Source organism: Nerophis lumbriciformis, linkage group LG03, assembly GCF_033978685.3.
Source record: "Nerophis lumbriciformis linkage group LG03, RoL_Nlum_v2.1, whole genome shotgun sequence".
Lineage (NCBI taxonomy): Eukaryota > Metazoa > Chordata > Actinopteri > Syngnathiformes > Syngnathidae > Nerophis > Nerophis lumbriciformis.
The window spans coordinates 14,616,394-14,643,363 of NC_084550.2; the positions used below are offsets into that span (position 1 = coordinate 14,616,394).

The 26,970-nt window shown below is 39.3% G+C and overlaps 1 protein-coding gene across 3 annotated transcripts in view; it reads right to left on the bottom strand.

The window, feature by feature from the left end:
* Window positions 1–26,704, bottom strand: part of LOC133579710 (3',5'-cyclic-AMP phosphodiesterase 4B-like) — a 40,798-nt gene extending 14,094 nt beyond the window's left edge. The window contains exons 1-2 of one of the 3 annotated variants that reach the window (XM_061934106.1): window positions 26,388–26,704; window positions 3,694–3,787 (exon numbers count right to left, since the gene is read on the bottom strand). In XM_061934106.1, coding sequence (XP_061790090.1) covers window positions 3,694–3,787; window positions 26,388–26,651 — 358 coding nt within the window. In that variant the 5' untranslated portion in view covers window positions 26,652–26,704. Of the gene's footprint in view, window positions 1–3,693; window positions 3,788–7,295; window positions 7,918–11,502; window positions 11,686–26,387 lie in introns of those variants that run through there. The other 2 variants (XM_061934111.1, XM_061934112.1) reach the window with 2 other exon arrangements.
* Window positions 26,705–26,970: the final 266 nt, after the last annotated feature.

Consider the following 26,970-nt stretch of genomic DNA (forward strand, 5'->3'; position numbering starts at 1 on the left):
TTTTTCTATTTTTAAACAAAGACAACAATCTGAAGTCGTCTTTATTTTTAAGTTATCCTGCCGTGATTTTACCAGTCTGGCCCCACTTGGAAGTAGATTTTCCTCCATGTGGCCCCCCCATCTAAAATGAGTTTGACACCCCTGGCGTAAAGTCTACAATGAAAACATATGCATAACCCCTTCTATGCCTGTAATGACTAAGAAAAAATGTTGTTAGCCAAAACAATTAAGATATCCTGTAAATTCTGTAAATCCTATAAAATCCCAATAAAATCATAACACGATCCCTTCAAAGCGGCAGTCAGCTATTTAATAAGCAAGTAATCTCTCACTAAAATGACATGTCTCCTGACAACAGTAAACCCCCCCCCAAATTAAGTTTAAATTACATCTATTTCCAGAGAGCGTGTGGTAAAGGCAAAAAGGGGGTCAAGCGATACTAATGACACGTTAGGAAATTTGCAATATTCCAGAGGTCCCTGCCAACCATGTTGTAATAACAATCCACAGGATAGTGGAAGAAATTAGCTCACTAAGATCGCTAAGCTGATCTGTTTAGAGAAGTTACTTGAGTTGCTGAGTTGCATGCCTGTACCGCAAATTCCGGACTATAAGCCGCTCCTTTTTTGTCCTATGCTTTGACCCAAGTGGCTTATACAACGGTGCAACCGATTTACGGATTTTTCTTTGAAGGACGGTCTTGATGCAAATTTAGCAAATGCAGTTTTTCAAAAAGATGGCACCATTGTTTTCGCCATGGTGCCATCTTTTTTAATGAGTTCGCTCACTGCAGGTGCCCTCCTGTTTAGAGTGAGCTTTCAACCGGAAGTACAAGTGCCGTTCCGGCGTTTAGGTTTCCAAAGCGTATTTACTCCAAGCAATGTTTGTAAGTTTTACAATATAACTAAAACAAATCACACGTACTAAACCGTCCCATGCGTGATGTCTGTAGGACTGTTTTCATGCAATCGTAATGTAATGAAGCTAGCGTTGTTAGCATTAGCGAATATGCTAACACATTTACGGGTGTTTTTGTTAGATTTATTAACTTACAATGGCATTTTTTTTTGTATTGTTTCAGTTTCACAAATTCACCAAAACATCACCGTGTAGTTGTTGAGTCTGCACGCACCAATATAGTCATTCATATTGACATCTCACTGGGTTGTGAGTTTTTCCTTGCCCTTATGTGGGCTCTGAACCGAGGATGTCGTTGTGGCTTGTGCAGCCCTTGGAGACACTCGTGATTTAGGGCTGTATAAATAAACATTGATTGATTGATTGATTGACCAATACTCCCATCAGTGTTGGCGCTACAAATTTTCAAAAATGGGGTGCCAGGGACCCCATCAAGTCATAAAAATGGGGCCCCACAGTACATTTTTGGGGTTTCACTTTTTTGTAAGCGTTTTGAAAACAAATGATAAATGTATGCATTATCCTGTTATATCTCCCATTCTATATTGTGTTTTGGAAAAAGGTTGTCATAAATATTACTTAATTCATTAAAAAAAATATACAAAAGAAAATACATTTTTATGCATATGTAAATGTATTCAGTTCTAAACATTCATTCACTTTCTTCTTTCCTCCATGGTTCTAAACTTTTCCGATGAAGGTATTTTTTTCCTATATTTTCAGAATGTGTTTGTTCTATTTTTGGCCAAATGAACACAAAGAAATCAATCTTGTCTTTATTTTTTTAGTTTTAATGCCACGATTTAAATAGTCCGGCCCGCGTGTGCACGGATTTTCCTCCATTAGGCCCCTGAGCTAAAATGAGTTTGACACCCCTGGTTTCGCTAATTGGAGAGAAGCTCGTGGGTCTATGACTTTGGCTTATGTTTTGTTTGATCAGTAATTTTACTGCCGTGTTACGGGCACCATTTGGAAACAATTAAGGGATGCACATAAACATTTTTCAAACTATTTCTGTGTAAAAACTTGTTTCGCAACGTATGTATCTGCGGCTTATAGTCTGGCTAACATATGGAAAAATAATTTTTTCCTTCTAAAATTTAAAAGGTGCGGCTTATATACCGGTGTGCTCTATAGTCCGGAAAATACGGTATCTATCTAAAACCCAATGATACCCGACCACACTTAAGTACCACAGTGCAGAATTCTCACAACCATTCTCCCCCTCCTGCCCTGATAACCCATAGAGCAGGCCTGGGCAATTATTTTGACTCGGGGGCCACATTTAAAGAAAAAAATGTGTCTGGGGGCCGGTATATCTATTTTTAGGGACACTTAATACAAAACTTCACAATAATGTCTGATTGGATGCTAAAAACGTTATGACAGACCGCCTTAAAAAACGGAATGGAATTTTACATTTTTCTATGAACGATAAAACACTGAATATTGACAGAATATGAATGTCACACCCCCTTTCGATCGCATATTTTACAATCATGTGAAACGCAACAAAAATGCAACAAATAGTGAAATACGAATGCGAAGGGTACAAAATAAACCCACCTACAATCTGATATATTTGATATATCACTAAGCTTTAGAACTGTGTTGTGAAAAGCTCCTTTCGCGTCTGTGGAAACGCTTCCCGCCCACACTGCTTGGTGCCTCGTCTGAGCTGCTGTGACGTAGATTACCATAGTAACTAATTAGATGACCATAGTAACTAGTATATCATCCATAAGTGCAGATTCTAACCATTGAAATACTTTGTATAGTTCAAGACTTACGGTCATTTGAAAACATCACTGCACATCATAATGGCAGCTACACTTTCAATCTTAAAGATCTAAAAACAATATTTGGGAATGTCCGGCGGGCCAGATTGAAAAGCTTAATGGGCCGCATGTGGCCCCCGGGCCTTAATTTGCCCTGGTCTGCCATAGAGGGAAGTCTTCCCTGCTCCAGACTCTGCTTCCTCCAGACCAGATCAGACTGGTTTGAAAGAAATGGTGCACACCAGCTGTGATTTACTTTGGTTACTTGGCACTAGCATAATAACCTTTACATCAGGGGTGTCAAACCCGTTTTCATTGGGGGCCACATTGCAGTTATGGCTGCCCTTAGAGTGCCACTTGTAACAGTGAATAATATATAAATATAAATTGCCTCATTACACAATTATCCATTATCATATATATTTTTTACATACACTGTAAAAAAAAACTGTAAAAAAGTCACGGTTGCCAAAATTTTACTGTAAAATGTATGTTTTTAAAATATATGGAAAAACAGTACCTCTGTTTTTACTGTAAAATATACAGTTGTTTTACTGGGTATTGCTGTAAAATTAAAAAACAATATCATTTTTGTTTTTTACGGTAAAATTCTGGGAACTGAGCAACCAATAATTTTTAAAGTGTACAATTTGATGTATAACTTGCTTTCAAATTATGAGCGAACCCAAGTGTTTTTATTTTGACAGAAAAAATGTTAGGGATGTACGATAATATATTTGTTGCAATCTTAGGTTTTGCAGTTTAAAAGATATAAAAACAGTACATGTATGTTTGCTGTTAAAATGGAAAGTTGAATACATTTAGTGAGAAAATACGCATATTAATTCCAGGCTTTCGCGGGCCACACAAGATGATGTGGCGGGCCAAATGTGGCCCCCTTGGCCTTGAGTTTGATACCTGTGCTTTACATGAAGCACTCCCAAGTCTGTGTGTCTGTGTTTGTGGGTGGGTGGGTGTTTCATTTGCAGGGCCTCACCTAGGAAGGTGTTGGAGATGTACTCTGACACTTGATTGCCTGAACGATTCATCTCAGACAGGTGGCTTAGCTCCCGGTTCAGCATCCTCTTGAACTGGAAAAAAAACATACATCGAGTTGAAAGAGCAAATTTCTAACTGGCTAGTTTTTAGATATTTAGAGAAAAAACAAATTCAGTCTAAGCCTGGGCCCCTGGAGAGGGTGTCCAGGCTGAGGCCAAGGAAATAAAAAAACCTCATAGCCATAGCACACATAAACATGTGTAAGAGGGGAAACATCAAAGAACATTAAAGACATTAAAAGAGCAGAGCTGATGCAACTTCTACACACAGCTACAAAAGTAAAACAACAAAAAAATAATCAACCAATAATATACATGCAAACAAAAACATAATTTCAACACCCACACACACTGTGGTGGCCTCTGCCGTGTTTCACGCCATCGTCTGCTGGTATGGGGGGAGCATGGCCAGAGACAGGAGCAGACCCAACAAAGCAACCGAGAGAGCCGACTCCACCCTCGGCCGCCCACAAATCCTTGACTGATTTCTTCCGCGCATTTATTTCTGTTTCCACAGCAGCGCACGTCCAAATTCTGGCAACAAATGTGTTCCCATTTCAAGAATCAAACACGAATATGATTTCTAATCATGGCAGACTCGGTAACAGACAACGTAAACGACTATTTTTTTGGACAAATAAGGATTCACAACCTTATACTTTTGAATGCTAAATATAATGCTGCTTATAGAAGCGAGCATGAAGGAAGAGTGAGACGTTTGACGCTCTGAGTATGGAGTTTGGAGCCAAGCTATTTTGACATAAATAGAGTGCTTACCCAAAATCAACAGAAAACGTCCCCGGCCAGCTGGACCAGACGAACTATCCATTGAGTGAATCACTTTAATATCAATGCGCTGTCTGGCTAGCTTAGCTGTGGACTAACAAAAGATGAAATGTGGGCTAATACTTTACAGATACTGTAATATGATTCTTTATGTTTTTTAGTCAGTACCAATTGGTGTCATATCGCAGTGTTGTGCATTACAAAACCAAACACGTTTAGTGTTGTCGTAGAAGCCAGCTTCTCTCTTTCCGTAGTCAACTTTTACGGCTAATATCGAAACGCGCCGATGTGTTACTACAATAGAAAAAAAAGAGTTCCTCAGTGTTTACTTTTACAATAACAATGTTGCTACAGTTTGGTTATTATACAGTTTACGGAACGTAAATGAAGTATTGTTGACGGTTTTGAATGCATTTTTAAAGGGATTTAGAGGTAGAATTGATTGCTCCCATTAGCAGCATTGCTAGCCACCTAGTACAAGTCAATTTTTATGTTAGAATGCAAAAACAACAAAAACTTGTTGTCTTCTTGTCCCTCACAATAATTGTGAACGATGCAGTTCCCCTTTAAATAGCAAAAAAAATATCTTATATTGCGCTAGGACAGGGGTCGGCAACCCAAAATGTTGAAAGAGCCTTATTGGACCAAAAATACAAAAACAAATCTGTCTGGAGCCGCAAAAAATTAAAAGCCAAATTACATACAGATAGTGTGTCATGAGATATAAATTGAATTAGTATGACTTAAAGGAAACTAAATTATCTCAAATATAGCTACAAATGAGGCATAATTATGCAATATGTACATATAGCTAGCCTAAATAGCATGTTAGCATCCATTAGCTCGCAGTCATGCAGTGACCAAATATGTCTGATTAGCACTCCACACAAGTCAATAACATCAACAAAACTCACCTTTGTGGATTCTTGCACAACGTTAAAGGTTTGGTGGACAACATGAGACAGAAAAATAAGTGGCATAAAACACGTCCTAGAAAGTCGCAGAAAGTAAACAAACTAAGGTGAGTTCAAGGACTGCCAAAATTAGTAGGACAAAACGGCGCTCGCCAAATACTCGAATCAGTGAAGCATGTTTAATATAAACAGTGTGCTTTATAACAATTAGGGAGGTTTGTGTCATGTTTGTCCTCCTACAGAAACCATATTAAAACAAAAAATATATTTTTGAAAAAGCTCCAGAGAGCCACTAGGGCGGCGCTAAAGAGCCGCATGCGGCTCTATAGCCGCGGGTTGCCGACCCCTGCGCTAGGAACATGACACTACTACCAGGGATGTCTCGGAAAGGATGCAGGTCTAAAGCAAAGAAAGACTGATAGCAAAGAGTTGTTACGCAAGGAATTTTCGGACGTTGAATCGTGGAAACAAAACTTTCAAATCTCTCTGAGTTCATTCAAAGGCTCTGTGGATTGACAGAAGGAGTTTTTAAATCCGAAGGAAAAGACTGATCGTGACCCGATACCGCTCCACAGGGTTGCTATTGTTGTGGGGGAATACAGTTATTGTTCATCAGTTTGGAGTGCTCAAATGCAGCGTGAGGAGGTTTGTGTACCCTTTCCTGTTTTGCCTCTTTCGTTCAGGAGTCTTTTCTTAGCTATTGTCTTAAATAAACCTTTTTTTTTTCTGTCTCTCTTATTGATGCACTTTAAAACGCACATACAACAACCTCTGGTAACATTTACATGGTTAATTCTACACACCGTCTTGCACCATTCACCTAGAGTAGAATACACACTCCAACTCATCATCATCATCAGTTTCAATAAACCTATTGAACTGATCCCAGCCGTAACAAAAAGACTGTAAAAAAAAAATATATATTTTTTTTTTGTTTGTACTGTATTTTTCGGAGTATAAGTCGCTCTGGAGTATAAGTCGCACCGGCCGAAAATGCATAATAAAGAAGTAAAAAAAAACGTATATAAGTCGCACTGGAGTATAAGTCGCATTTATGGGGGAAATTTATTTGATAAAACCCAACACCAAGAATAGACATTTGAAAGGCAAAATAAATAAAGAATAGTGAACAACAGGCTGAATAAGTGTACGTTATATGAGGCATAAATAACCAACTGAGAACGTGCCTGGTATGTTAACGTAACATATTATGGTAAGAGTCATTCAAATAACTATAACATATAGAACATGCTATACGTTTACCAAACAATCTGTCACTCCGAATCGCTAAATCCCATGAAGTCTTATACGTCTAGTCTCTTACGTGAATGAGCTAAATAATCTCATTTGATATTTTATGGTAATGTGTTAATAATTTCACACATAAGTCGCTCCTGAGTATAAGTCGCACCCCCGGCCAGACTATGAAAAAAACTGCGACTTATAGTCTGAAAAATACGGTACTTGCTTTTTAATCTTCATTATTTACTTGAAGTTATTACAGTATGTCTCTATATACATATCTATTTATTTATTTATTATACATTTTGGCTAAAGGGAGCGCACTACAATTTCTTACACCCACTTGTTATTTCATATGTTGACCAGAGAGCACTTTGAAAACCGACACCCAGTCAATTTGAAAAATCCCTCCTTTTTGGGACCACCCCAATTTTGCAAATGAGACAGTCTCTATTAGATGCAATGTGTCTTTTTTCCGTATTGGGACCACGATTTCGGTCCTGTTCACCGGTCCTCATATGGACGATACTTTTCCTTGTTTACATCTCAAGAAGGGTAGAAATACAAGAACACACACACACACACACGGTGAGACACACCTTGATGTATCCCCAGGACACAGAGAACAGGTAGTTGGCCTCAGGCATGGTGCTGAGCTGTGCCGAGCCCCTGGCGCTACCCCAGCAGAAGCCCTGTGTGCTCCTCTCTGAGTGGACCCCCCAAGGCTGGGCTCAGACCTCCAGCCTGAAACCTCCAGGTGCAAACTAATCGCTCAGACTCCCAGTGCGGTCGATGCTCGGTAAAAACACATCATCTTGGGTAGCGCTCCCATCTTCTGTTGGATGCGTGTCCTCACATGGTCCAGTGTGGAATCCAGTGGAATCCCCCCAACATTTCTTTTTGTGCTCTTCTTCCCGCAGCCTCCGGCCCTCTTTCTAGACCTTTCTTGCCTCCATCCAGATGTGACATAGAGGGGGGAAATCCAGCCTTCCTGTGCCCAGATTGTTCGATGGAAAGGAGAGAGAGCGACAGAAAGAGAGATGTGGCGAGGGAGAGGTGGGGGTCTGCGCTCGCTATAGAGTCCCCTGAGGTGAATCTGACTGGTGGATCTCGCTCTCCTTCCCTGCCTCCCACCCACCTGCTAAATGATCAGCAATAAAAGGCACTGCAGAAGACGTGAGTTTGGAGAATCCCCTCAAATCTTGCTTTCTTTCTCTCCGCAAATCCCTTCTCTCGGTTCAGTAATGCAGAACAGCTCTGATGCATACTGCGCAATGTGGCATTTCAACGCACCACGGTGGTGTTTATCAAAATGCTGGGTATCAATTCATCTTAGTGGGGGAGCTGCTGGGCTCAGACTCAGTGAAGCCCATTAATATGTCATACTTTAAAGATGTCTTCCTAATGAAGTCCCAAACACACTTGAAGCTGTATGTGCCATTTCGCCGCCGCCGCCGCACACTCTGCAGAAATGATGCTGAGGTGAAAACAGATGAGTTGTCGAGGCTGCAGCCGAGCAGGGTACCACCAATGGCGCGACAACCTGAACGCCATGGCAACAGAGTCACGTGTGTGTGTGTGTTCCCCCCCCCCCCCCCCCCCCCCCTCTGCTGTGTTCATGGTGGTCCCCGCTTTAAACAAGCTGCATTGCATCACACACGCACACACACACACGCACACGCATTTCCAGCACTCACAGAGCCAACTTCTTAGGTTTTTTGTAACTACTAAATCCAAGTTAGATTTTATCATTTAAAAAATCCAACATATATATATATATATATATATATATATATATATATATATATACATATGTTTGGAGGAGAAAAGGTGAGGCCTTTAATACCAGGAACACCAATTCCTACCGTCAAGCATGGTGGTGGTAGTATTATGCACTGGGCCTGTTTTGCTGCCAATGGAACTGGTGCTTTACAGAGAGTAAATGGGACAATGAAAAACGAGGATTACCTCCAAATTCTTCAGGACAACCTAAAATCATCAGCCCGGAGGTTGGGTCTTGGGCGCAGTTGGGTGTTCCAACAGGACAATGACCCCAAACACACGTCCAAAGTGGTAAAGGAATGGCTAAATCGGGCTACAATTAAGGTTTTAGAATGGCTTTCCCAAAGTCCTGACTTAAACGTGTGGACAATGCTGAAGAAACAAGTCCATGTCAGAAAACCAACACATTCAGCACCAATTTTGTCAAGAGGAGTGGTCAAAAATTCAACCAGAAGCTTGTGGATGGCTACCAAAAGCGCCTTATTGCAGTGAAACTTGCCAAGGGACATGTAAGCAAATATTAACATTACTGCTTTTGACCAAGAAGATTTGGTCACATTTTCAGTAGACCCAAAATAAATTCATAAAATAACCAAACTTCATTAATGTTTTTTGTGACCAACAAGTATGTGCTCCAATCACTCTATCACAAAAACATAAGAGTTGTAGAAATTATTGGAAACTCAAGACAGCCATGACATTATGTTCTTTACAAGTGTATGTAAACTTTTGACCACGACTGTATATACATTAAATGCATACACCTACATATATATTTATATACATATATATATATATATATATATATATATATATATATATATATATATATATATATATATATATATATATATATATATATATATATGTATAGAAATACATATATGTATGTATATATATATATATATATATATATATATATATATATATATATATATATATATATATATATATATATATATATATATATATATATATATATATATATATACATACAGTACAGGCCAAAAGTTTGCACACACTTTCTCCTCATTCAATGTGTTTTCTTTATTTTCATGACTATTTACATTGTAGATTGTCACTGAAGGCATCAAAACTATGAATGAACACATGTGGAGTTATGTACTTAAGAAAAAAAAAAAAGGTGAAATAACTGAAAACATGTTTTATATTCTAGTTTCTTCAAAAAAGCCACCCTTTGCTCCGATTACCGTTTTGCACACTCTTGGCATTCTCTTGATGAGCTTCAAGAAGGGTTTTCACTTCACAGGTGTCATAGTTTTGATGCCTTCAGTGACAATCTACAATGTAAATAGTCATGAAAATAAAGAAATCGCACTGAAATTAGAAGGTGTGTCCAAACTTTTGGCCTGTACTGTATGTATATATGTATACAGATGTGCAATACAAAATGATGAAAAAGACACATTGATACTGGATTATGGATTTCTATTCTTAGTCCTCACAATGTTATCTTTTATCTATGCCAATAAAGTCAATTTTTTTTTCCCTTCAGTTCACAACAGCTGTCTAATTGCTGTCAAGCAGGCGGCAAACATCTACTTTGCTGGGAAAGTTGGAAAAACACTTTCAAAGCCTTGGCTGCACTTACAACCAGACTGCCAGAGGCAGTCCATAAAAATCAAAGGGCGCTCATGAGGGAAAAACTGGGAGCCTGGAATTAGGCGGCTCTATTCTATCTAAAAGGGCTCCTGAGTGTTCCTTTAGATCAGTCGGATGGTTTGGGTCGAGGTGGTCTCCAGGAAACCATTCAGGCACTGGTTGGGTAGTTTCGCTAACAGTTTTTGATTGATTGAGACTTTTATTAGTAGATTGCACAGTACAGTACATATTCCGTTCAATTGACCACTAAATGGTAACACCCAAATAAGTTTTTCAATTTCACATTAATCAATTCATGGTACGTCAGCATAAACAGCGGGGTTCCATTACAGAATGCTGAAGAGATTACCTAAAATGTGTATTTGCTGACTTATAAATTAAAGCTTGGAACAATTTACTTTTGACAAGGGTAACAGACAACACAAACTGTGGTTGGTTCTCCAAATTCCCTTAAGTGGCAAAAACCATTAGACCTAGACTTGGACTTAGACAAACGTTATTGGTCCACAAGGGAAATATATCCGAAAGGAACTATTTGATGTGGAAGTGTAAACCCAAATAACACCTGCTTTTATACATTTGACCTAATTTAGACAACACTGCAAGGCCATGGCTAGGATTTCACAATACAATCAATAGCATCTAGTTGAATAGTCATCCTAATGTATTAGTAATTAAAGGATCCAAGATAGTAAATTACTAGGGATGTCCGATAATGGCTTTTTGCCGATATCTGATCTTCCGATATTGTCCAACTCTTTAATTACCGATACCGATATCAACCGATATATACAGTCGTGGAATTAACACATTATTATGCCTAATTTGGACAACCAGGTATGGTGAAGACAAGGTACTTTAAAAAAAAAATAATAAAATAAAATAAAATAAATAAATTAAAAACATTTTCTTGAATAAAAAAGAAAGTAAAACAATATAAGAACAGTTACATATAAACTAGTAATTAATGAAAATTAGTAAAATTAACTGTTAAAGGTTAGTACTATTAGTGGACCAGCAGCACGCACAATCATGTGTGCTTACGGACTGTATCCCTTGCAGACTGTATTGATATATATTGATATATAATGTAGGAACCAGAATATTAATAACAGAAAGAAACAACCCTTTTGTGTGAAAGAGTGTAAATGGGGGAGGGAGGTTTTTTGGGTTGGTGCACTAATTGTAAGCGTATCTTGTGTTTTGTATGTTGATTTAATAATTTTAAAAAAACTTTAAAAAAAAACAAACAAAAAAAAACGATACCGATAATAAAAAAGCCGATACCGATAATTTCCGATATTACATTTTAACATATTTATCGGCCGATAATATCGGTCGATAAATAAATTACTATATTCCAAGTAAAAATCTGTTCATTCCATTCAAGCCAGATCTTACCTTAGTCCAACTGGTCCCCAAGTTTATACTCTCATTTTCACCACAACATAGTCCCATTGTCACGTGGCAAAATTCAAAGAGAGACAAAAAAAATAAAGTTAGAAAAAAATTCTGTAAAATAGAGATTTGTCTGATTACTTTCTGTCTAACCGTCCTTCTTATGGGGTTGCAGAAAGTATTGTGATGAACTGGCTTGACTGACTGGCCTAAACAGTCTAACAGGAGGTGGATGACAAAAAAATATGTCTCCGCCTACTTCCCCTGTTACGTCTTAAATGACTGTCCTTCCTTAAGACCGTTTACTCATTCATGTCTTTTCTAGCATGGCTCCATGCTACAAATAGCTGGCATACCTGTGCACGACTAAATAAGCCCCACAACAAACAGGTAATGCTGATGTGCTTTTGTGGAAAATTCCAAACACCATGCAGCCTGTGTCTCTGACGCAGTCACTCTTTTGAAGTTGACACAAGTCTTGCAGCATGCTTTGACCTCAGCTAAAGCAACATGAAGTTGTACAATAAAAAAAAATGCAAAACCACAACTTTGCAGTATCATAAAAGCCCAGATTAAGCCAATGAGACTTGTGTCTGTTTGTCCGTTTACTGTAGGGGTGTCCAAACTACGGCCCTGACGACGTCTACAGTTTAATAGGGAATCTGTTTTCAAATCTAATTTTAAATATCTAACAATCCGATCGTTACAAATTTACTGACATTTTGTGGACAAGTGGAAGTGAAATCAGCACAGGATTTATCTAAATAACCTTCCCTAGTCATGGCACGGGAAAAAAAAATTCAACCAACTAGTGTTGTCCCGATACCAATATTTTGTTACCGGTACCGGTACCAAAATAATTTTTGATACTTTTCGGTACTTTTCTAAATAAAGGGGACCACAAAAAATTGCATTATTGGCTTTATTTTAACAAAAAAATCTTAGGGTACATTAAACATATGTTTTTTTATTGCAAGTTTGTCCTTAAATAAAATATTGACTTGTCTTTTAGTAGTAAGTAAGCAAACAAAGGCTCCTAATTTAGCTGCTGACATATGCAGTAACATATCGTGTCATTTTCCCTTGTACTATTTTGTCAAAATTATTAAGGACAAGTGGTAGAAAATTAATTATTCATCTACTTGTTCATTTACTGTTAATATCTGCTTACTTTCTCTTTTAACAGCGGACCGGTACTTTTCAGAGGCGGTATAGTACCGAATATGAATCATTAGTATCGCGGTACTATACCATACAACCCTACAACCAACACAAAAAGTCAACATACATGGTCATACATAAAAAACGGCTCACTGAACTTTGTGGGTAGTTTAAAAAAAAACGTCCAAGCACCATAAAAAAAATTCTAAATTACACCCAAAATGCATGATGGCACAAATGCAAAAACACTCTCTCCAGACCTATCCATATTTGGCGCATTTTAACTGCTGATTGATTACAAAACTTTAAGGAGGATTTATCTAAATAACCTTCCATAGTCATGGTACAAAAAAATATAAAAAATAAAAATCAACACAAAAAGTCCACGTACATGGTCACACATAAAAAAAACAGCTCACTGAACTTTGTGTATAGTTTAAAAAAACATCCAAGCACCATAAAACATTCTAAATTACACCCATTAAAATGCATGACGGCACACCTACCCATGTTTGGTGCATTTTAGCTGCTGATTGATTACAAAACTTTAAGGAGGTCGTCACGGAGGTAAACAAGGTAGGGGTTGAACTTTCACATACTCTTAATATTCAATTATATTAATTATTAATTGTATGTCCATTATATTATTATAACACACACACACACTACATATGTATGTAGTCAAGGTTTCTGTGGTGTATCCGTTATATACATATATATATATACATATATATATATATATATATATATATATATATATATATATATATATATATATATATATATATATATATATATATATATATACATATATATACATACATATATATATATATATATATATATATATATATATATATATATATATATATATATATATATATATATATATATATAGTACAGGCCAAAAGTTTGGACACACCTTCACTGAAGGCATCAAAACTATGAATGTACACACGTGGAGTTATGTACTCAACAAAAAAAAGGTGAAATAACTAAAAACATGTTTTATATTCTAGTTTCTTCAAAATAACCACCCTTTGATTACTGCTTTGCACACTCTTGGCATTCTCTCGATGAGCTCCAAGCACACCTGTGCAGTGAAAACCATTTCAGGTGACTACCTCTCGAAGCCCATGGAGAGAATGCCAAGAGTGTGCAAAGAAGTAATCAGAGCAAATGGTGGCTATTTTGAAGGAACTAGAATACAAAACATGTTTTCAGTTTTTTTTTGTTAAGTACATAACTCCACATGTTTTGTAATGTAAATATGTAAATGTAAATGTAAATGTAAATAGTCATGAAAATCAATGAATGAGAAGGTGTGTCCAAACTTTTGGCCTGTACTGTATATATATGAATATATATATACATCACACTTGCCAACCCTCCCGGATTTTCCAGGAGACACCCGAAATTCAGCGCCTCTCCCCAAAACCTCCCGGGACAAATTTTCTCCCGAAAATCTCCCGAAATTCAGGCGGAGCTGGAGGCCACGCCCCCTCCAGCTCCATGCGGACCTGAGTGACGTGTGGACAGCGGCCAGCCTGTTCTCACGTCCGCTTTCCCACAATATAAACAGCGTGCCTGCCCAATCACGTTATAACTGTAGAATGATGGAGGGCGAGTTCTTGGTTTCTTATGTGGGCTTATTGTTAGGCAGTTTCATTAACGTCCTCCCAGCGCGGTAACAACACAGAACAACAGCAGTCACATGTATGTCTACTGTAAAGCAGTTCGTCTGCCGTAAACAGCAATGTTGTGACACTCTTAAACAGGACAATACTGCCATCTACTGTACATGCATATGTGACAATAACATCTAGGGCTTTTAGAGAGTGCAGTGCACAACTGCTATACTATATATATATATATATATATATATATATATATATATATATATATATATATATATATATATATATATATATATATATATATATATATATATATATATATATATATATGTATGTGTGGGGAAAAAAATCACAAGACTATTTAATCTCTACAGGCCTGTTTCATGAGGGGGGGTTCCCTCAATCATCAGGAGATTTTAATGGGAGCATTCACATACCATGGTTTATATAGGGCACAGAGTGGGTGGGTACAGGCTGGCGTGGGGGCGTGGTGATTGGCTCATGTGTTACCTAGGAGGTGTTTCCGTCTGTGGCGGCATGCTGTTACAATTTCGCTGCGCTTGTTGAGGGATGACAGGTCTGGACGGTAAATAATAAACAGTTTCTCTTTCAAGCATAGGTTGCATCTTTTATTACCACTATTGTAAGGTGTGCTGGATGCAAGAATTTGCCATGTTATTGAATATTCAACATTATTGTCTTTGAGGTCCCAAATGTGTTTGCTGAGTTCTGTGGTATTCCGCAGGTTTTGGTTCCTGAAAGAAGCCTTGTGATTGTTCCATCTGGTTTTGAATTCTCCCTCGGTTAATCCTACATATGTGTCGGATGTGTTAATGTCCTTGCGTGTTACCTTAGATTGGTAGACAACTGATGTTTGTAAGCACAAACATCATATATATATATATATATATATGTCAGGTTTGTCACTGACAGTTCAGTTAGGTTTTGGTTTTTCCTGTCTTTGTTTCCTGTCAGCGCTCTTATTTTGGTTATTTCCTGATTATCTCCCTGAGTGCTTTGTCCCCTCAGCTGTGGCTGATTGGCACCTGGCCACACCTGGTGTCAATCAGGTGTGGCCAGGTGGCCAGGTGTGGCTGATTGGCACCTGGCCACACCTGGTGTCAATCAGCCAGCTGCTATTTGAACCTGCCTTCCTCTCCAGTCAGTGCTGGATTATTGTCACTACTACCTGTCATAATACTTGTCGTTGTAGCTCTGTCTACTTTTGCTCACTCAGCTCATGTCATAGTTCCTTCGTGTCACAGTAAGTGTTTTTGTTTCTTGTCGACAGTTAGCCTTTGTGCTATTTTAGTTTATAGCCAAGTTTGTTCTCCGCTTTGTGCGCGCCTTTTGTTTGTACCCTTTTGTTTGTTTTTTTGCTATAGTGTTAAACTAAATCAAGTTTTCCTGGACAAAGCCTGCCATCTCTGCATCTTGGGGTTCGTCACCAACATATTCTGACAATATATATATATATATATATATATATATATATATATATATATATATATATATATATATATATGAAATACTTGAGTACATATATATATATATGCATATGAAATACTTGAGTATTTCTTATATATATAAAATACTTGACTTGGTGAATTTTAGCTGTAAATATACTCCTCCCCTCTTAACCATGCCCCCGCCCCGACCACGCCCCCCCCCCCTCCACCCCCCACCTCCCGAAATCGGAGGTCTCAAGGTTGGCAAGTATGATATACATATATATATTTTTTACATTCATTTTTTTTAGCCCAATGCGGTCTCCAAGTCAAAAAGTTTGGCTACCTCTGGTTTACCGTGTCAACACGCATTAGACTTTGGCCAGTTTCATGACTGGAGTGGAGACCGAGATTTCTTGGTCAGGACTTTGAAATCACAAGAAATAATAAGGCCACAAGAAAAAGGGTTTCACGTTTCAATATTTTGAGGGAGAGAAAAAAAAAAGGTCGATTAGACGACGACCGGAGCTTGTCTGAAGTTCCGATCACCCTCTCAGTCACAGCGAATCACAACACTGTAATTTAAAGCCAGTTTCCCCCACCACAGCTGCAGACCCTTTCAATACATCTGTTTTAATCATTTTATATATATTTTTTTCCTCTCCTCAAAAGAAGGCAGCTCTTCAAAGACCAAATGACCACATGTGAATTAAAGTTTCCTACTCAACCCAGGGGCTTTGCTAGCATGTCAACCCACAGAAGGCTAAACGCCGCTTACCGACATCAAATGGTGATGTTTGTCCAAGGCCGTCACCGGCATCAGTGTGGAAGTGTGGCGAGGCTAATGATAGTGAGGGACAGGGAGGCAGTTCCCCATCCTGAGGTCACAGCGACCGGGCTGGCGGTCAATAGGGTGTGTGGTCCCGGTGCCCTTGGAGAGTGAGAGTAGACACCCTGGATCTGATTCTGGATTTAATTATATCGTCTCGTTTCAAAAGGAGGTTTTTCCAGTTTTGTAAGAACAATAAGTTTAAATCAATAAAACACATGGATTTGTTCAACTTTGCACACTTCCAAAAACATAACCTCAACTTTTTTCCTACGCTTTTTGACTTTGCAGCCTATGAAACGGCGCGTCTGAGATCGGTAGGTTGTGAGTTCAAACCCCGGCCGAGTCATACCAAAGACTATAAAAATGGGACCCATTACCTCCCTGCTTGGCACTCAGCATCAAGGGTTGGAATTGGGGGTTAAATCACCAAAATGATTCCCGGGCGGGGCCACCGCTGCTGCTCACTGCTCCCCTCACCTCCCAGGGGGCGATCAAGGGTGATGGGTCAAATGCAGAGAATAATTTCGCCACGCCTAGTGTGTGTGTGACAATCATTGGCACTTTAACTTTAACTTTAACTAATTTACGGATTTTTCGTTGATGACCGTAATGTAAATAGTTTAATAGTAGAGATGTCCGATAATATCGGACTGCCGATATTATCGGCCGATAAATGCTTTAAAATGTAATATCGGAAATTATCGGTATCGGTTCCAAAAAGTAAAATGTATGACTTTTTAAAACGCCGCTGTGTACACGGACGTAGGGAGAAGTACAGAGCGCCAATAAACCTTAAAGGCACTGCTTTTGCGTGCCGGCCCAATCACATAATATCTACGGCTTTTCACACACACAAGTGAATGCATTCATACTTGGTCAAAAGCCATACAGGTCACACTGAGGGTGGCCGTATAAACAACTTTAACACTGTTACAAATATGCGCCACACTGTGAACCCACACCAAACAAGAATGACAAATACATTTCGGGAGAACATCCGCACCGTAACACAACATAAACACAACAGAACAAATACCCAGAACCCCTTGCAGCACTAACTCTTCCGGGACGCTACAATATACACCCCCTTACCCTGTACCCCCACAACCCCACCTCAAACCTGCCCCCCCAACCCTGCCAAGCTCAACCTCCTCATGCTCTCTCAGGGAGAGAATGTCCCAAATTCCAAGCTGCTGTTTTGAGGCATGCCAAAAAAAATAATGCACTTTGTGACTTCAATAATAAATATGGCAGTGCCATGTTGGCACTTTTTTCCATAACTTGAGTTGATTTATTTTGGAAAACCTTGTTACATTGTTTGATGCATCCAGCGGGGCATCACAACACAATTAGGCATCATAATGTGTTAATTCCACGACTGTATATATCGGTATCGGTTGATATCGGAATCGGTAATTAAGAGTTGGACAATATCGGAATATCGGATATCGGCAAAAAAGCCATTATCGGACATCTCTATTTAATAGTTTATGTAACCATCTTTTAGACAAGTTCCACATTACCCTTCTGTTTAGACCAGGGGTGTCAAACTCATTTTAGATCAGGGGGCCACATGGAGCTCTGTAGTCCGGAAGATACGGTAGACCTTTTGCCATGCGTATGCAGAGCCTGTGCTCCTTGTCTTCCAGTGACGTGGTTGCCTGTAAGGACTCTTAGTCAAAGCACCATCCATTGTCGTCTGCGAACCAGAAAAATGGAGCGGCAGAGGAAATACGGAGACAGGAAACTGGTGTCACGGTCACAGTCAGCCTTTAGCAGCCCTCCTCAACGAACCATAGTGTATAGTCGGAAATGGTCAACATCACCTCGAATGTTTAGAACGTTAACGCCACCACACTGTCTCCTCTGTCCGTGCGGGGGCTGGGTAATAATTGCCAGTGTGGACTCAGTTTAAATTTACAGACATCAAATAAACACTGGGTCCTGTGTATATTAAATTAAAGGGTATCGGGACCACCCACAGTGAAAAGTTTTGTTTTTTTAAGCTATACACTGCAAAAACTAAAATCTAAGTAAGATTAAATATCTCAAATAAGGGTGATATTTGCTTATTTTCTGTCTGATAAGATAATTCTTCTCACTAAGCAGATTTTATGTTAGAGTGTTTTACTTGTTTTAAGGGTTTTGGTCCTAAATGATCTCAGTAAGATATTACAGCTTGTTGCTGAGATTTTATGACCTATATTGAGTAAAACATGCTTGAAACTTGCAAAGCTGTGTCATCAACACTCACAAGTATAAAACTACTTTTTTTAAAGTAATCATTTCTTAATTCAAGCATGAAATAAAAAAATCATGACTTTGACACAATCGTGTCTCATAATTAAAACAGATGACAGCCAAATGGACTTTGCTGTTTTATTTTCAATGAAACAATAGAACATACATAGTCATATAGTAGTACAGTAAACTGACAGTTAATATTTAAACATTTAACATGTGACATTTCAAACAATTCAGATAAATTCTTCAAAATTACAATAAAAAAAAATTGGTTTGGGCTGTATATATATATCCATCCATCCATCCATCTTCTTCCGCTTATCCGAGGTCGGGTCGCGGGGGCAGCAGCCTAAGCAGGGAAGCCCAGACTTCCCTCTCCCCAGCCACTTCGTCCAGCTCTTCCTGTGGGACCCCGAGGCGTTCCCAGGCCAGCCGGGAGACATAGTCTTCCCAACGTGTCCTGGGTCTTCCCCGCGGCCTCCTACCGGTCGGACGTGCCCTAAACACCTCCCTAGGGAGGCGTTCGGGTGGCATCCTGACCAGATGCCCGAACCACCTCATCTGGCTCCTCTCGATGTGGAGGAGCAGCGGCTTTACTTTGAGCTCCCCCCGGATGACAGAGCTTCTCACCCTATCTCTAAGGGAGAGCCCCGCCACCCGGCGGAGGAAACTCATTTCGGCCGCTTGTACCCGTGATCTTGTCCTTTCGGTCATAACCCAAAGCTCATGACCATAGGTGAGGATGGGAACGTAGATCGACCGGTAAATTGAGAGCTTTGCCTTCCGGCTCAGCTCCTTCTTCACCACAACGGATCGATACAGCGTCCGCATTACTGAAGACGCCGCACCGATCCGCCTGTCGATCTCACGATCCACTCTTCCCTCACTCGTGAACAAGACTCCGAGGTACTTGAACTCCTCCACTTGGGGCAAGATCTCCTCCCCAACCCGGAGATGGCACTCCACCCTTTTCCGGGCGAGAACCATGGACTCGGACTTGGAGGTGCTGATTCTCATCCCAGTCGCTTCACACTCGGCTGCGAACTGATCCAGTGAGAGCTGAAGATCCTGGCCAGATGAAGCCATCAGGACCACATCATCTGCAAAAAGCAGAGACCTAATCCTGCAACCACCAAACCAGATCCCCTCAACGCCTTGACTGCGCCTAGAAATTCTGTCCATAAAAGTTATGAACAGAATCGGTGACAAAGGGCAGCCTTGGCGGAGTCCAACCCTCACTGGAAACGTGTCCGACTTACTGCCGGCAATGCGGACCAAGCTCTGGCACTGAGCATACAGGGAGCGGACTGCCACAATCAGACAGTCCGATACCCCGTACTCTCTGAGCACTCCCCACAGGACTTCCCGAGGGACACGGTCGAATGCCTTCTCCAAGTCCACAAAACACATGTAGACTGGTTGGGCAAACTCCCATGCACCCTCAAGGACCCTGCCGAGAGTATAGAGCTGGTCCACAGTTCCACGACCAGGACGAAAACCACATTGTTCCTCCTGAATCTGAGGTTCAACTATCCGGCGTAGCCTCCTCTCCAGTACACCTGAATAGACCTTACCGGGAAGGCTGAGTAGTGTGATCCCACGATAGTTAGAGCACACCCTCCGGTTCCCCTTCTTAAAGAGAGGAACCACCACCCCGGTCTGCCAATCCAGAGGTACCGCCCCCGATGTCCACGCGATGCTGCAGAGTCTTGTCAACCAAGACATCCCCACAGCATCCAGAGCCTTAAGGAACTCCGGGCGGATCTCATCCACCCCTGGGGCCTTGCCACCGAGGAGCTTTTTAACTACCTCAGCAACCTCAGCCCCAGAAATAGGAGAGCTGTATGTATATATATATATATATATATATATTTAGGTCAGGAAAAAACACAGAAGCTATTTCATCCCTACAAGCCTGTTTCACAGATTTTTCTGCTCTTCAGAGGATTTTCCTGAAGATTTCTCTGCTCTTCAGGGGAAAAAATCCCCTAAAGAGCAGGGAAACCTGCAAAACAGGCTTGTAGGGATGAAATAGCCTCTGTGTTTTTTCCTGACCTAACGTATATTCCGCTCTACCCTGGTATTGAGTAGTGTATAACGAATAAACCACAGAAACCTTGACGACATACATATATATGTGCGTGTGTGTTATAATAATATAATGGATATATAATTAATATATATATATATACATATATATATATATATTCCTTGCGCACTAATTGACTGAAAGAGCACGCATATGGCGCGATGATGTCATGTTATCGATGGGAAAATGCAAGAAATGTAATGCCGAGCGCATATCATTATGTCAAGATAATGGCACTAGTATTTACTTCATTTAAGAATATTTTTCAAAATATTGAGAAAATAAAAAAAGAAAAATGTGTTTTTTCGACCATGAAAAGTGCACTTGTTATTAGTGAGAAAATACTTATTTTAAGGTATTTTTGGGTTCATTGAGGTTAGCTAATTTTACTGGTTTTGGAAAGTCTTGACAAGCCGAATTTTCTTGTTCTATTGGCAGATCATTTTGCTTAGTTCAAATAAAATGCCCTTAACTTTTGTTGTTTTTTTTCTTGTTTTTGAACACTGACTTTTTGCAGTGTAAAGACAACTTAACTATTGTTTTAACAAAGCAGGCTGAAATAAAAATATGACAAAGTCTGCTCTTTGGTGGGATATAAAACTTAAAGAACTTTACATTTTGGTAGTCGTATAAATGTCTGATAAGGCTGATCTTTTTCAACTAATTTTCCAGTGTTTGACAAATGTGAAACAACACAAACAAAGGTGTTAAGAACCTGTAATAAGAGTGTGTTCATGTGAGAATGTATTAATTCAGCTTTAAGAAACCCAACTGCCAGGACAATGGTATACACCCCCGATTAGTATCGGACAATTTCCGTCCTTTTTTTAAAATTGTTACTGGGCGACAAGGCTAAAACATGTTACACACAGAGAGCTTACAGCGTATCTAGCTTTTTAAATGAAAAAAAAAAAAAAATTGTGCTTAGTAAATGTTAAGTCTCGATGGAACTGCATTGCAGCAGGAAGGAAAATTAACAAGTATCTTGATAAGATTTGGAGAGAGGATTAAATAACAGCAGCTGTACAGCCAGTACACGACACATAAGAGGGTGGGTGGATTTAAAAATTGATGGTGTTAGACTTAGACTTAGACTTAGACTTCCTCTTTATTGTCATTCAAATTTGAACTTTACAGTACAGATCAGACATGTTGTTGCATTAGCTCATGGTAGTGCAGGATAAAAAAGCAATAAGGTGCATATATAAATAAATAGATTACTGTGCAGATAAATATATTGCACTTCTGCATATGCATCCAGGTTTATGGATGTATGTTATATTGTCTTTATATTCCAGCGAGTTAATCCATTTTTGGGGGGAATTGAGGGGATTATTATGATGCGTTCTAGAGTTGATACCAAGGGTAGTAGTGATTTGGTCGATATTTTCACAAAAATGTTTTGTTGTTGTTTTTGTTAATGTTTTCAAACTCAGGGAATAATTCCATAGACAAAGGGGGACTTAAATAAGAAATACTCTAAGCCGCTGTATTTTTCCTACGCTTCGCACCCTGCGGCTTATAAAACGGTCCGGCTAATTTATGGATTTTTCTTCGCTGACGGCCGTAACGCAAATAGTTTTCATTAAACACATGCAAAGACATTTAGATGGTGTGTTATTGTTTGTGCTATGGCGAGTTTGCTCACTGCAGGTGCTGCTGGGTGAATGTGAATTCCTGCTGTTTAAAGCTGTAAACCGGTAGTGGAAGTGATGTTCCGTCTTCTAATCGTCCATGGCGTTTCTACTCTTGTGGATTCTTCATTCATCACTCCAAGCCACTTTTTGAAGTTTTACAATATAACTAAAACAATTTGTGCTTACTAAACCGTCCCATGCGTGATGTCTGTCGGAGTGTTGTCACGCATATTTGTACGTGCTATCTTGATGCAATGAAGCTGGCGTCGTTAGCGTTAGCTAATATGCGAACACGTTTACGACTGTCTGTGTTAGGATTAATTAACTTACAATGGCATTCACCTTGTTTTGTTTCAGTTTTACAAAATTCCTCAGTAAATGATTTAAGACCGTGGGGTTATTGAGTCTGTTTAGCTGACACCTGACATGTTAGCTACTTCTCTTTGTTTATAATGTTTATAATGTCTATTTTCTATTTCCTGCTGCATCTACTCTCTATTTTATTCTGCTGCTGTCACATATACTGTATATACTGTAATATTGTACATGGTCATTGGTATATATTGTATATATGTTATTAACATAATATAATATATCTGTGTATATATATTATTCTGTACACATATTATGTATATATTCGTATATATGCTAGATTTTTTATCGCTATATTAGTCTATTTATACCTGCATTGTCCTTTCCATCCTTACACTTTCCATCATTGTAACTGAGCTACTGTGTTGAACAATTTCCCTTGTGGATCATTACAGTTTGTCTAAGTCTAAGTCTAAGTCTGATTGGAGAGTTAGCTCCCGCAGCGAATGGGTCCAAAACGATGACTTCTGTTTTGTTTGATCAGCCGTTTTACTGCCTTGTTACAGACACCGTTTGGAAACAATTAAGGTATGTAAATAAACATTTACAAAATCCTTTTGTATAAATGACTAATTTCACAATGTTTATATATGCAGCTTATAAATGGAAATTAAAACATTTTAAATAATTTAGTTGGTGCACCTTATATACCGGTGCGCTATATAGTCCGAAAACTACACTAGATATTAGTTATTGCTTTTCTTTAGTTATTGTATGCTATTTACTTTGATTTGGTCAAACGGTTGTATGCAATAAAAGAGAATAAGGAACTAGTTTGAATAATGCATTGATATTGTTAACCTGTCAATAGCACTCACTGTATGTAAATGGTAAAAATTACAGTTAATACATGTAATCGGTATTGGTACTGTATTGGTATCTCACTCATGGATGATCGGTATCGGAATCCGCGGCATAAAACTTTGATCCAAACATCCCTAGTATGTACAAATCTTGCTAAAAGGATTTTTTGAATGTTGGCCTTTTCCGTATCAGAGGTACTAAGTGCTAGGTGCTAAATTTACCAGTCTCTGGCATATACTGTTACTCTTAAAGGAACCGATTGCTCAGTTAATTGTGGACCAATGTCACACTGACCTCAAAACAACAACAGACTGGATCACAATTGAATTTGGGAAGAAAACAGGAACAAGGGAGTCAGACGTCAATTATGTGAGCAAGGAGAAGCGATTTTGCTACGAGATTGCATACTGTTGCTATTTTACGAGTGCAAAACATATATATATATATATATATATATATATATATATATATATATATATATATATATATATATATATATATATATATACATACTTGTCAGCACTTGATGGGCCTTGCTTTTTTTTGGATTAAGATCTATTATGCCAAACCAACTGTCCTAACCTATTTGTACATCTTTTTGTATTTTTGGGATCGGCATAAGTCCCAAAAATGTGAAATCAAACCATGGAGGCATGGCAGAGATATGTACAAAACCCATAACCAGTGAAGTTGGCACGTTGTGTAAACCGTAAATAAAACATGGGCTCCGGAGCACTTCAGAAAACCACTGTCAGTAACTACAGTTCATAGCTACATCTGTAAGTGCAAGTTAAAACTCTACTATGCAAAGCGAAAGACATTTATCAACAACACCCAGAAACGCTGCCGGCTTCGCTGGGCCCGAACTCATCTAAGATGGACAGATGCAAAGTGGAAAAGTGTTCTGTGGTCTGACGAGTCCACATTTCAAATTGTTTTTGGAAACTGTGGACGTCGTTTCCTCCGGACCAAAGAGGAAAAGAACCATCTGAATTGTTATAGGCACAAAGTTCAAAAGCCAGCATCTGTGATGGTATGGGGGTGTATTAGTGCCCAAGACATGGGTAACTTACACATCTGTGAAGGCACCATTAATGCTGAAAGGTACATACAGGTTTTGGAGCAACATATGTTGCCATCCAAGCAACGTTATCATGGACGCCCCTGCTTATTTCAGCAAGACAGGGCCAAGCCACGTGTTACAACAGCGTGGCTTCATAGTAAAAGAGTGCGGGTACTAGACTGGCCTGTCTGTAGTCCAGACCTGTCTCCCATTGAAAATGTGTGGCTTAATAGAAAGCCTAAAATACCACAATGGAGACCCTGGACTGTTGAACAACTTAAGCTGTACATCAAGCAAGACTGGGAAATAATTCCACCTGAAAAGCTTCAAAAATTGGTCTCCTCATTTCCCAAACGTTTACTGAGTGTTGTTAAAAGGAAAGGCCATGTAACACAGTGGTGAAAATGCCCTTTGTCAACTTTTTTGCAACATGTTGCTGCCTTTAAATTCTAAGTTAATGATTGTAATTAATATAGGTTGAAAAGGATTTGCAAATCATTGTATTCTGTTTTTATCTACGAATTACACAACGTCCCAACTTCACTGGTTTTGGGTTTTGTGTGAAAAATTTGCAAATTTGCCTTAACTGTTACATCAGCGGATATCTCCTTATTTGGTAAAGGTTTACCCAAAGTACGTTGCGCGAGTCCGCCATTGTAGTCCGACACTATAGTGAATACAGTATTTTTCGGACTATAAGTCGCAGTTTTCTTCATAGTTTGGCCGGGGGTGCGACTTATACTCAGGCGCGACTTATGTGTGAAATTATTAACACATTACGGTAAAATATCAAATAATATTATTTAGCTCATTCACGTAAGAGACTAGACGTATAAGATTTCATGGGATTTAGCGATTAGGAGTGACAGATTGTTTGGTAAATGTATAGCATGTTCTATATGTTTTAGTTATTTGAATGACTCTTACCATAATATGTTATGTTAACATACCAGGCACGTTCTCAGTTGGTTATTTATGCCTCATATAACGTACACTTATTCAGCCTGTTGTTCACTATTCTTTATTTATTTTAAATTGCCTTTCAAATGTCTATTCTTGGTGTTGGGTTTTATCAAATACATTTCCCCCAAAAATGCGACTTATACTCCAGTGCGACTTATATATGTTTTTTCCCTTCTTTATTATGCATTTTCGGCCGGTGCGACTTATACTCCGGAGCGACTTATACTCCGAAAAATACAGTTTTTCTTTTTCCATATCCTCTTGTTGTGGGGCAGACTGGCTCGTACATGCACATGCATCCCCCGCTTATGCCATTTCTAATATAATGTAGTGTTTGGTTCTAACTTATATCCGTCAGTAGACTCTGAATGGAAACGCTAACAAACTACAACATGGAGAAGGCATGTAATTAAGACCGCCAAAAATGAGACGGTCAGAAAGCGGCTTTTGAAACATACTCTTTACAACATTTTGACCAAAGAACCATGTTATGTAGACGACAATTAAATGTTAAATACAGAAAAAAAAATCATAATATGACCTCATTAACACATAACTCGCCTTTGCTTGTTTTAAAGGACGGAGTATATTAAGAAACAACACCAGAAAGACATCCTCAAAAACCATAAAAACTGTACCTTGTAAGTCTGGATGGTCTCTAACTGGTCCAGACACCAGTCCAGCTCTTCCATGGCCTCCATAGCAAGTTTTTGGCAGGACTCATCTGCCAACAGACACATGGACATGTAGTCAGGCTCCATGGGATCCATGCCAGAGCCCCCTGGCACCATGCACGGAGGTCCGAGAGTCCCAGAAAGGCTCGATAGTCCAGTGGACGGGTCTGCCGGACACCCAGGAGACGCAGAGGAAGATGGGGAGTTGTGGACACAGAGCTCCTTCATCTTGCAGCGCTGCAGAAAGTTCAGGGTTGTTGAACTCTCAGACAAACTGAGGCTTCAGTCACTGTTTGCCGACTCTCGCTCTGTAGCCCCTTTCTCTCCATAGCTCCTGCGTTCCCCCCAGACGCGTAGGCTCTGCAAACCCCCTCCCACTCTGTCTCTTCCCGCTCTCAGTCAACCCAGGTTGCCAGTCAACAGAACAAGGAACATTGCAATCCAGGCGGTTTGCTGCCTCCTGCTGTCCGTGTATTGTTCCTACCTGCTAATATTAATTAAGGAAAATGGCTACTAAAGAAAATGGCTTGCACACGTTGAAAGAGCC